The following is a 13,206-nucleotide window of genomic DNA, read 5'->3' on the forward strand; positions in this document are numbered from 1 at the left end:
TCCATCCATTCATCCATACATCCATCCACTCATACATCCATCCATTCATCCATCCATCCACTCATTCATCCACCCATTCATTCATCCATCCATACATCCATCCACCCATTCATTCATCCATCCATCCATCCATCCACTCATTCATCCACCCATTCATTCATCCATCCATACATCCATCCACTCATCCATCCATCCATTCATCCATACATCCATCCACTCATACATCCACCCATCCATCCATCCACCCATCCATTCATCCACTCATCCTTCCACCCATTCATCCATCCATACATCCATCCATTCATCCTTCCACCCATTCATTCATCCATCCATACATCCATCCACTCATCCATCCATCCATCCATTCATCCACTCATCCATCCATCCATTCATCCACTCATCCTTCCACCCATTCATTCATCCACTCATCCTTCCACCCATTCATTCATCCATCCATACATCCATCCACTCATCCATCCATCCATACATCCATCCACCCATCCATCCATACACTCATCCATCCACCCATCCATTCATCCACTCATCCTTCCACCCATTCATCCATCCATTCATCCACTCATCCTTCCACCCATTCATTCATCCATCCATACATCCATCCACTCATCCATCCATCCATCCATCCATCCATCCATTCATCCATTCATCCACTCATCCATCCATCCATCCATCCATCCACTCATCCTTCCACCCATTCATTCATCCATCCATACATCCATCCACTCATCCATCCATCCATTCATCCACTCATCCATCCATTCATCCACTCATCCATCCATTCATCCACTCATCCATCCACCCATTCATCCATCCATCCACCCATACATCCATCCATCCATTCATCCACTCATCCATCCATTCATCCACTCATCCATCCATCCATCCATTCATCCACTCATCCATCCATTCATCCACTCATCCATCCATCCATCCATTCATCCACTCATCCATCCACCCATTCATCCATCCATCCATCCACTCATCCATACATCCATCCATCCATTCATCCATCCACCCATTCATTCATCCATTGATCCATCCACTCATCCATCCACCCATACATCCATACATCCATCCACTCATCCATCCACTCATCCATCCACCCATCCATCCATCCATCCACTCATCCATACATCCATCCACCCATCCATCCATCCACTCATCCATCCACCCATCCATCCAATCATCCATCCACTCATCCATCCACCCATACATCCATCCATACATCCATCCACCCATCCATCCATCCACTCATCCATCCATCCATCCATCCACTCATCCATCCACCCATCCATCCATCCACTCATCCATCCACCCATCCATCCATCCATTCATCCACTCATCCATCCACCCATCCATCCATCCACTCATCCATCCACCCATCCACCCATCCATCCATCCATCCATCCACTCATCCATCCACCCATCCATCCATCCATCCATCCACTCATCCACCCATCCATCCATCCATCCATCCATCCACCCATCCACCCATCCACCCATACATCCATCCACTCATCCATCCACCCATACATCCATCCATCCATCCATCCACTCATCCATCCACCCATACATCCATCCATCCATTCATCCATCCACCCACCCATTCATCCATCCACCCATTCATTCATCCATCCACCCATTCATTCATCCATCCATCCATCCACTCATCCATCCACCCATACATCCATCCACCCATCCACTCATCCATCCATCAACTCATCCATACATCCATACATCCATCCACTCATACAACTGTGTGAACTGTGTGTGGCATGAACACGTAACATTTCAGCCATGCTGTGTGGTTTCTGGAAAGAAGGTCACAATGGTGAGTTCATCCATCCATTCATCCATACATCCATCCACTCATACATCCATACATTCATCCATCCATCCACTCATTCATCCACCCATTCATTCATCCATCCATACATCCATCCACTCATCCATCCATCCATTCATCCACTCATCCATCCATTCATCCACTCATCCATCCATTCATCCATCCATACATCCATCCACTCATCCATCCATCCATCCACCCATACATCCATCCATCCATTCATCCACTCATCCATCCATTCATCCACTCATCCATCCATACATCCAATGGATGGATGGATGTATGGATTCATCCATCCATACATCCATCCACTCATCCATCCATCCATCCATTCATCCACTCATCCATCCATCCATTCATCCACTCATCCTTCCACCCATTCATTCATCCACTCATCCTTCCACCCATTCATTCATCCATCCATACATCCATCCACTCATCCATCCATCCATTCATCCATACATCCATCCACCCATCCATCCATACACTCATCCATCCACCCATCCATTCATCCACTCATCCTTCCACCCATTCATCCATCCATTCATCCACTCATCCTTCCACCCATTCATTCATCCATCCATACATCCATCCACTCATCCATCCATCCATCCATCCATCCATTCATCCATCCACTCATCCATCCACCCATCCATCCATCCACTCATCCATCCACCCATCCATCCATCCATTCATCCACTCATCCATCCACCCATCCATCCATCCACTCATCCATCCACCCATCCACCCATCCATCCATCCATCCATCCACTCATCCATCCACCCATCCATCCATCCATCCATCCACTCATCCACCCATCCATCCATCCATTCATCCATCCACCCATTCATTCATCCATTGATCCATCCATCCACCCATACATCCATACATCCATCCACTCATCCATCCACCCATCCATCCATCCATCCATCCACTCATCCATACATCCATCCATCCATCCACTCATCCATCCACCAATCCATCCAATCATCCATCCACCCATACATCCATCCATACATCCATCCATCCACTCATCCATCCATCCATCCATCCATCCACTCATCCATCCACTCATCCATCCATCCATCCACTCATCCATCCACCCATCCATCCATCCATTCATCCACTCATCCATCCACCCATCCATCCATCCACTCATCCATCCACCCATCCACCCATCCATCCACTCATCCATCCACCCATCCATCCATCCATCCATCCATCCACTCATCCATCCACCCATCCATCCATCCATCCACTCATCCATCCACCCATCCACCCATACATCCATCCACTCATCCATCCACCCATCCATCCATCCATCCATCCATCCACTCATCCATCCACCCATACATCCATCCATCCATTCATCCATCCACCCACCCATTCATCCATCCACCCATTCATTCATCCATCCACCCATTCATTCATCCATCCATCCATCCACTCATCCATCCACCCATACATCCATCCACCCATCCACTCATCCATCCATCAACTCATCCATACATCCATACATCCATCCACCCATCCATCCACCCATCCATCCACTCATCCATCCATCCATCCATCCACTCATCCACTCATCCATCCACTCATCCATCCACTAATACATCCATCCATCCACCCATACATCCATACATCCATCCATCCACTCATCCATCCACTCATCCATCCACCCATACATACATCCATCCACCCATACATCCATCCACTCATCCATCCATCCATCCATTCATCCATCCACTCATCCATCCACCCATCCATCCATCCACCCACCCATACATCCATCCATCCACCCACCCATACATCCATCCATCCACTCATCCATCCATCCACTCATCCATCCATCCACCCACTCATCCATCCATCCATCCACTCATCCATCCACCCATACATCCACCCATCCATCCATCCACCCATCCATCAACTCATCCATCCACCCATACATCCACCCATCCATCCACCCATCCATCCATTCATCCATCCATTCATCCATCCACCCATACATCCACCCATCCATCCATCCATCCACTCATCCATCCACCCACCCATCCACCCATCCATCCACCCACCCATCCATCCACCCATCCACTCATCCATCCACCCACCCATCCACTCATCCATCCACCCATCCATCCACCCATCCATCCACCCATCCATCCACCCATCCATCCACCCACCCACCCACCCACCCATCCACCCATCCACCCACCCACCCATCCACCCATCCATCCACCCATCCATCCACCCATCCATCCACCCATCCACCCATCCATCCACCCATCCATCCATCCATCCACTCATCCACCCATCCACTCATCCATCCACCCATCCATCCATCCATCCACTCATCCATCCAACCATTCATCCTGAAGTCAAAAGTTTGCATACGCTCAGTAAGATGCACAAATATCATGTTTTGTACGTTTATTAATTTCTGTAACTGTGTGATTGGAGTAAATAATTTGATTAGATTTGAGTTTATGTCGATTGTGGATTTTCTTTAAATGGGAGTCTCAAAAAATGCTGTGTCAAAACTATACAGACAGCACAACTAAAATTAGACTTTAAGATCCCTTTCACCTCTCAGCCGCTTTACATTTTAGTCAAAAGCAAGTTCTGGCACAGATCTAACCAACTGTTTTGGTTTTTAGCCATAGACTCGACCATTTAGTAAAAATACAACAAATTGCTTAGAACTTAATTGGTTAGAGACGCCATTCTGAAAGCTTGATTTTAGCCTTTCCAAATTGTGTTTAATTGCGTGTTCCTGTTTATTGTGCTGCTGTAACACCAAATTAAATGTAAGATTTAACCTCCTGGCTGATGATTTTGGGTTGTGCTAAATATTGTACAGATAAAGTGTATTTTTATAATTCTGTTCTCTTTATTCAAAGGCTGCAAATCAGTAGGTGCAGTGTGAACAGGTTTAGATATTTCTTCCTTTTAAAGATACTTGATTCATCTGAGTGAAAATCTTATCCTGATCTTAGTGTGATAGTTTGGCATTGGTGCCTTATGCTGCCATCAGATGCCTCATTCTGCACCTGCTAATAAAGCATGGATTTGTAGAAAGAGTGCGTGTGCCTGAGCGCCCTGCCTGCAGTCCAGATTCTCCTCCTAATGAAATTTTAGAGTGGATAATAAATAGAAAAATCAGAGATTGGTGATTTTGGACTGTTGGTGATTATCAAGCAATAACGGAGAAAAATTCCTCAGTCCTTAGTTCCACACACATTAAAAAGTAGAAATGAATGATGGGAGGGAACACAGGAGGGAACACACCCCCGTCCTGACTTTTTTGGAGCCTGTTACAGCATCAAATTCTAGACTTGCTTATATTTACAAAATCACTAATTTTATTGCACTTTAAGTGTCTCAGTTTTTACAGAAACAGGGTTTGTTGCATTTTATTAAAACTATTTGTTATTTAAAAAGACAAAAACTGCCAAGTGTCAGGTAAAAGAGTAAAACAAAATGTTAAAAAGTTTATTTATTCTGCAAAAATTAGGACAGTAAAAAATCAAAGTCTGTTATTAAAATGAAAATAAATCTGAGCAGGTGAACGTTGCTTGTGCAGCTCTTGTCTTGTAGTGATACTTGTGTAAATTCAGCCCCTTATTTACTAAACCTAATTTTTCTGGCTATAACGTTTATTTACTAAATATTAAGATATATTTTATGTACTAGCTTTATAGAATGATTAGCTGTGTTTATGTGAGTGAGCTATATGATTGATTATTTATTACATTAAACAGTCGGAGTTGAGTTTTGCTCGTTCTGACGTTAGATGTGTGGAAGCTTCGTTCAGTGATCAGATTTGGGATGAGCGGGACGATAAACCAGGTCTCGTTTGGTATATAAATAAAATAGGACTGAAAATAGACCCGCCGGTTTTGTTGGAACATCAAGCATTTAACCTACAAACCCCATTCCAGAAGAGTTGGGACATTCAGGAAAACAGTAAAAAGAAGAATCAGTGATGTTTTAATTCTCTTTAATCTTTATTTAGTGGGTTGGGCCCTTGAGCAAAGGCCCTTAACCCTCCTGACTCCAGGGGTGCTGTACAGTGGCTGACCCTGCACCCTGCAGTAAATGAATGTCCCTGTACTGTAGACGTGTGTCTGTGTTTATATGATATAATAAAGCTGTTTCTTTTCTCTCGGTGTGTTCGTACAGATGACGGTTGTTATTCGAAGGGGAATAAAGTGAGCGCAGCGAATACCAACAGTGCAGCGGCCAAGAGACACAGTGTCTCAGGTACAATAAACCAGTACACATGCTGGCAGGCTGATACTGATTCTGAACTTACTTCTGACTCACTGTGGGTTAAGACACAGCGTGTGTGGGTGTGTGTGTGTGTGTGTGTGTGTGTGTGTGTGTGTAGACGAGTTTCGAGGACTCACCACAGTGGATCTGATAAAGAGAGAGGGTTCAAGTCTTGGTCTCACCATCTCCGGAGGTTCTGATAAAGACAGTAAACCCCGGGTGTCGAACCTGAGACCGGGAGGACTGGCGGCCAGGTGAGACACTGAGGGTTCACACAAACACATAACGTCATCACGTAACGTCATCACGTTAAAAGTAAACACACAGACTTTTGTCTTAATACTTAAAACTATGAACAACAAAGTCTGTAATTAAGTATAAAGGAAATAAAAGTCACATCATAATAACATTTAAATTTGTGACATTTACACAGAATTTTACAAATGTAGATTCCTGTACTGATGTAAAAGTGTTACAGCTGATCTGATCAGAAATGATGTTACACACGTTTGTGAATGAAAAATGTTTAATGTGTGTGTGAGTGGACAGCTGTAGCCTAGTGGTTAAGGTAACTGGACTAGTAAGCAGAAGGTTGCTGGTTCAAACCCTACCACTGCCAGGTTGCCACTGTTGGGCCCTTGAGCAAGGCCCTTACCCTCAATTGCTTAGACTGTATACTGTATCTGTAATGTACGTAAGTCACTTTGGATAAAAGCGTCTGATAAATACTGAAAATGAAATTGAATGAGTATGTGTTGAGTTACAGCCATTAGCAGGTGTGTGTGTGTGTACAGTTACAGGCATTAGCAGGTGTGTGTGTGTGTGTGTGTGTGTGTGTGTGTGTGAGAGTGTGTGTGTGTGTGTGTGTGTGTGTGTCATGATTACAATGAAACTTAATTCACCACAAACTGAGATTTAACACCGAGTCACTTTATAAATAACAACATGTGAGAGAAGATTGTGTGATCATGAGAACATGAGTGTAAAAGTGGATCTGTGGGTCTGTAGTATATGCAGGACGTGAGAGTGTGTGTGTGTCTGAGTGTGTGTGTGTGTGTGTGTGTGTGTGTGTAGCATTCACATGTTACACCAGCAGACAGAAATCTCAGCTTACGTTAGCATCAGTGTGAGATCATCATGTGTCGACTCGGGCTACACACACACACACACACACACACACACACACACACTCTCTCACATAAATATACACACACACACACACTCTTACACACCTATTTTTAGTAACACTACACTGTGTTCCAAATTATTATGCAAATAATATTTTCTCAGATTTTCCAAAATTACCTATATGAATTGCAGTCATTGTAATTTTCCAGTCATCAACTATTAGAGTACAATTGAAAGGTTTTTGAACAAACTGCCAATGATAACAGTATATTTAAAAAAAAATAAAACACTCAAAATGCACTCAAAATGCATGTTCCAAATTATTATGCACAGCAGAGTTTTCAACCTTTTCATTTTTATAAAGAACAAAAAAATGGTCATTTGTGAAATTATAAGCATTAGCAGGTTATTACAAACTGAAATCAAACAGTTTTCAAGTCAAAACTTTATTCTAGGTGATGTTACATTTGCACATAGGACCCCTTGTTCGAAAGGAGCTTCTGAACTCTCTCGTCCATTGAATTTGTCAGGTTTTGGATGGTATCTGCTTCAATTGTTTTGCATGAGGACAGAATACCCTCCCAGAGCTGTTGCTTAGATGTGAACTGCCTCCCGCCATCATAGACACTCCTTTTGATGATGCTCCAGAGGTTCTCAATGGGGTTGAGGTCAGGGGAGCATGGGGGCCACACCATAAGTTTGTCCCCTTTTATGCCCATAGCAGCCAGAGATGCAGATGTGTTCTTTGCAGCATGAGACGGTGCATTATCATGCATGAAAATGATCTTGCTGCGGAATGCACGGTTCTTCTTCTTGAACCATGGAAGGAAGTGCTGTTTGAGAAACTCCACATACATTATGGAGGTCATCTTTACCCCTTCAGGGATCCTAAAGGGGCCGACAATCTCTCTCCCCATGATTCCAGCCCAAAACATTACTCCACCTCCTCCTTGTTGGCGCCGTAGCCTTGTTTGCATGGGGTGTCCATCAACCAGCCATCCTCCACTCCATCCATCTGGACCATCGAGCGTTGCACGGCACTCATCGGTGAACAAAACAGTTTTGAAGTCAGTCTTCGTGTATTGTTTGGCCCACTGGAGCCGTTTCTGCTTGTGTGCAGTGGATAGAGGAGGTCGACAGGATGGCTTACGCACAGCTGCAAACCTCTGAAGGACCCTGCATCTTGTTGTTCGGGGGACGTTGGAGGCACCAGCAGTTTCAAAAACTTGTCTGCTGCTATGACAAGGCATTTTTGCAGCTGCTCTTTTAATCTGACGTAATTGCCTGTTGGAAAGAGTCCTCAATTTTCCCTTATCAGCACGCACACGTGTGTGCTCTGAATCAGCTACATACTTCTTGATTGTGCGATGATCACGATGAAGTGTCTTGGCAATGTTAATTGTAGTCATGCCTTGACCTAAACACTCCACAATTTGTTGCTTCTCAGCAGCCGACACATCCTTTTTCTTTCCCATTTTGGCTGAAAATGTAGGCTGCTTAATAATGTGGGACAGTCTTCTTAAGTAGTCTTGCCTTTAATTGGACACACCTGCCAAACTAATTAGCACAGGTGTCTGCGATTGCTTTCAGTGATATAAAGAGCCCTGACACACATCACCATCAATGAGTTTAACTGACAAACAAAAAAATTCTTACCTTATCACTCCTAAACACTTTTTGCATAATAATTTGGAACACAGTGTAGTTGTCCTGACTGCACGTCTTTGTGCTGTGGGAGGAAACCGGAGCACCCAGAGGAAACCCACACAGACATGGGGAGAACATACAAAACTCACCGTGTTGGTGTGTGTGTTGTTTTAGGAGTGACCAGCTGAACGTGGGTGATTATATAAAGTCGGTGAACGGCATTAACCTCTCCAAACTGCGGCACGATGAAATCATCAGCATGCTGAAGAACGTGGGCGAGCGGGTGGTGCTGGAGGTGGAGTACGAGCTGCCTCCTGTCGGTACGTGACTACAAACTCCAGGGGGTGGCAGGCTGGCACAGTGGGCATCGTGGGTAACACACAAATGACCCTCATTGAACCAGCTCTGCTACCGAGGGTCTCTGTGCAGCGCCATCGATCAGCCAGCGGAGGGCGTCAGTGCTGCAGTTATGAGGAATCTCCTCTGTCGGACTAATCCCCTCCTCATAACTGCTGCAGTTACGCCCTCCGCTGGCTGATCGATGGCACTGCACAGAGACGAGGGATCACGCCCTTTATGTGCGCAGTACAGATCTCCATATTAACCATATCGCCCGGTGCAGGTGAAAAGAAGTGGTTGAAGTGGTTAAAATGCTTATTAGCTGCTTCTCTCCTCTCTCTGTTTCAGCCTCCAGCGCGGTGAGCAGCGTGATCTCCAAAACCATCGAGGTGCGTCTGGAGAAAGAGGGAAACAGTTTCGGCTTCGTGCTCCGAGGTACAGCGGCCCTGACGCGTCTCTGCTTTTATTTAAGGATATTGTGTGTGAGTGCCAAACTCCACACAGAAAGAACCTGGGCTGCTCAAGCTGGGAATCGAAAAATTTAAAGAAAATATTGTAAAATATACCCTACTGTACAATTTGGGAAATACGAAATTAAAACAAGAGAGATAAGCAATTAAAACATGAAAACTAAAAGAAAATATAGTAAAATATACACTACAATTTAGAATGTACACTACTCTATAAAAAGAATTATTAAGAGCATGAAAAACTAAAAGAAATATGGTAAAATGAGGGTAATAGCAAAAATTTCGAGCTCAATCATAGGCACAAGAAAAAAGAAAAGTTTTTAACCTGGATTTAAAGATTTCTACATTTGCAGAACATCTAATATCTCCTGCAGTCTGTTCCAGTTATATGCAGCCCAACAGCTAAATGCTGCTTCACCATGTTTAGTTTGGACTCTGAGCTCAACTAGCTGACCTGAGTCCATGGATCTAAGAGATCTACTGGGTTTATATTCTCTATACATTTCTGAGATGTATTCTGGGCCGAACCCATTCAGTGATTTGTAGACCAGTAGCAGCACTTTAAATTCTATTCTGTAACTGACCGGAAGCCAGTGTAGAGATTTTAGAACTGGAGTGATGTGCTCAGTTCTCTTCGTCTTAGTTAAAACTCTAGCAACAGCGTTCTGAATGAGCTGTAACTGTTTAATGGTCTTTTTGGGAAGTCCAGTTAAGAGACCATTACAATAGTCCACCCTACTGGAGATAAAAGCATGGATCAGCTTCTCTAGATCTTGTTGGCACACTAGACCCTTGATTTTGGCTATATTTCTAAGATGGTAGAAGGCTGTTTTGGTGATGGTTTTAATATGGCTGGTGAATGTAAGATCTGAGTCTATTAGAACGCCAAGATTTCGGACTTGGTCTTTGGTTTTTAGAGCCCGGGAACTGAGGTGTTCACTGACACTGGTCCTCTTCTCTTTGCTGCCAAACACGACAATCTCTGTTTTGTCCTTATTTAACTGTAAAAAATTCTGGCTCATCCAGTTATTGATGTCCTCCAGACACTGACACAGTGAATCTATTGGGCTGTAATCATCTGGTGAGAGAGCCAGATATATCTGTGTGTCATCTGCATAACTATGGTAATCAATGTTGTTAGCCTGTAGCATTTGGCCTAATGGCAGCATATAAAGATTGAACAGAAGAGGTCCGAGAACTGATCCCTGTGGGATTCCACATGTCATAGCCATCCTGTCAGATTCACAGCTGCCAATAGTGACGAAGTAACTCCGGTCTTCTAAATAAGACCTGAACAAATTAAGGACTGTTCCGGAAAGTCCAACCCAGTTTTCCAACCTGTCCAGCAGTATTCTATGATCTACAGTGTCAAAGGCAGCACTAAGATCCAATAAAACCAGAACTGATATTTTACCCGAGTCAGTATTCAGCCGTAGATCATTTAACACTTTTATGAGAGCCGTTTCAGTGCTGTGGTGAGCTCGAAAGCCTGACTGAAATTTGTCAAAATAACCACTGGAATTCAAAAAACTTGACTGTAAACAACTTTCTCAATGATCTTAGCTATGAAAGGAAGATTTGAGATCGGCCTGTAGTTGTTTAACACAGACGCATCCAGAGTTCTCTTTTTTAGGAGTGGCTTAATGGCAGCTGTTTTCAGTGACTTTGGGAAAATGCCTGATGCTAGTGAGCCATTAACTATTTGTTGCAAATCAGTTTTTACAGAGTTAAAAATAGTTTTAAAAAATTCAGATGGCAGCATGTCGAGACAACATGTCGATGATTTAAGATGCTGAACTGTTTTCTCCAGAGTTTTTTGGTCTATTGTATTAAATTGTGACATAATAGTCATGTTATTTCTAGGTGTCTGTAGGGGCAGCATGGTTTCATCGTTTGACTGAGTGGCGTTGATGGTCAGTCTAATAGTTTAGATTTTTTCACAGAAGAAATGAGCAAACTCATTACATTTCTCTGTGGACAGAAGTTCTGGTGTGATCCGTTTTGAAGGATTTGTAAGCTTGTCGACCACGTTGAATAGAGTGCTGGTGTTGTTGATGTTCCTGTTAATGATCTTAGAGAAGTGCAGCTGCCTAGCCCTGCATAACTCTGAGTTAAAACTACAAAGGCTTTGCTTATAGAGATCATAGTGGATTTGAAGTTTAGTTTTCCTCCACTTACGTTCAGCTCTCCTGCATTCTTTTTTCAGAGCTATTACCATCATTGTGTTACGCCATGGTGCTTTCTGTTTGCTCAACGTTTTCATGACTTTTACCGGGGCAACCACATCCATGACAGTCAATATTTTCACATTAAAGTTATCCAGGAGTTCATCAACTGACTCTGCAATTAAAGTTGGTGATATAGCTATGGCCTCCATAAACCGAGAACTAGTGCTTTCATTTATGCACCTTTTCTTAACAGAAACAGAGCTAGTTTGAGCATCTGGAGTGATCAGCATTTCAAAGAAGACACAAAAATGATCAGAGAGGGCCAAGTCCTTGACCATAACAGAAGAAATGTTAAGACCTTTAGAAATAACTAGATCCAGAGTGTGCCCTCGAGTATGTGTAGGCCCTTTCACATGTTGCAATAGACCAAACGTGTCAAAAAGACCAAAAAGTTCTTTGGTGTTATTGTCCTTGTTATTATCTAAGTGGATGTTAAAATCCCCAGTTATGATGAAGAAGCTGTACTCAGTGGAGATAACTGACAGTAGTTCAGCTTACTCTCCAAACTGTTGTCAGTATCATATCTGCTATAGCAAGGACCCTGAACATATCACAACGTGTTATCATTGTTTTGTATTCTGAAGCCGCTATCAGTAGCACTCGCTGAACGTTCTGAACTCTGTACAGCCAGAGGAGATGAAGTACAAGGCTGCTGCTGACGGTATTGAAGTGGCCTCAGAGAACAGGGAGGGGGCTGTGGACAGGGGGGAAGGGGTGCCCTGCGCTTTTTGGGTCAAACCTGTGGACTGGCTGAGATGGAGTGTGAGAATTTAGTCCCAACACACACCAGCTTCTCCATTTTCTCTGTGAAATCCATATGTGGAGGTGATGTTGTTGAGAGAAGTTGGAGGATGACTGTGATGTCTCTGCTGCTGACTGCTGTGTCACTGCCTGATGATGAAGGTCATAATAGCTTTCGTCAAGAGTCAGAAACTCAGCCTGAGCCGGTTCTCCAGTGATGGGGATTGTATGTTTGATGGTCCTTCATGGTTGAAGGTGAGGGAGGTTGAGGATGCACGTATTGTGTCGAGTCAGTCCAAGAAGCAGATGGGTGGCGAAGGGCAAAATGGAGGTTGTCCTTTAGTGCCTTCACTCCAGTCTTGCTTAGGTGGGTGCCATCTGGGTAAAACAATTCTCTGCGCCCCCAGAATAGATTAAAATTGTCAATATAATCCATACCTTGAGGTTGAGTAGCCGTGAAAACATATTAGATCCTCGGGCTGGGAGAGGCCCACTGATGAACGTCTGAGCATTCAG

General features: G+C 43.9%; 1 protein-coding gene across 5 annotated transcripts in view; it reads left to right on the forward strand.

Moving 5' to 3' along the window:
• grip2a (glutamate receptor interacting protein 2a) overlaps positions 1 to 13,206 on the forward strand; it is a 57,019-nt gene that overhangs the window by 17,089 nt on the left and 26,724 nt on the right. For 4 of the 5 annotated variants that reach the window (XM_062998774.1, XM_062998776.1, XM_062998771.1 and 1 more), the window contains exons 3-6: positions 6,048 to 6,128; positions 6,256 to 6,391; positions 9,087 to 9,232; positions 9,600 to 9,686. In XM_062998774.1, the coding sequence (XP_062854844.1) occupies positions 6,048 to 6,128; positions 6,256 to 6,391; positions 9,087 to 9,232; positions 9,600 to 9,686 (450 nt within the window). Of the gene's footprint in view, positions 1 to 757; positions 1,850 to 6,047; positions 6,129 to 6,255; positions 6,392 to 9,086; positions 9,233 to 9,599; positions 9,687 to 13,206 lie in introns of those variants that run through there. The other variant, XM_062998773.1, reaches the window with a different exon arrangement.

This window comes from Trichomycterus rosablanca, chromosome 7 (genome assembly GCF_030014385.1).
Source record: "Trichomycterus rosablanca isolate fTriRos1 chromosome 7, fTriRos1.hap1, whole genome shotgun sequence".
NCBI classification, from domain to species: domain Eukaryota; kingdom Metazoa; phylum Chordata; class Actinopteri; order Siluriformes; family Trichomycteridae; genus Trichomycterus; species Trichomycterus rosablanca.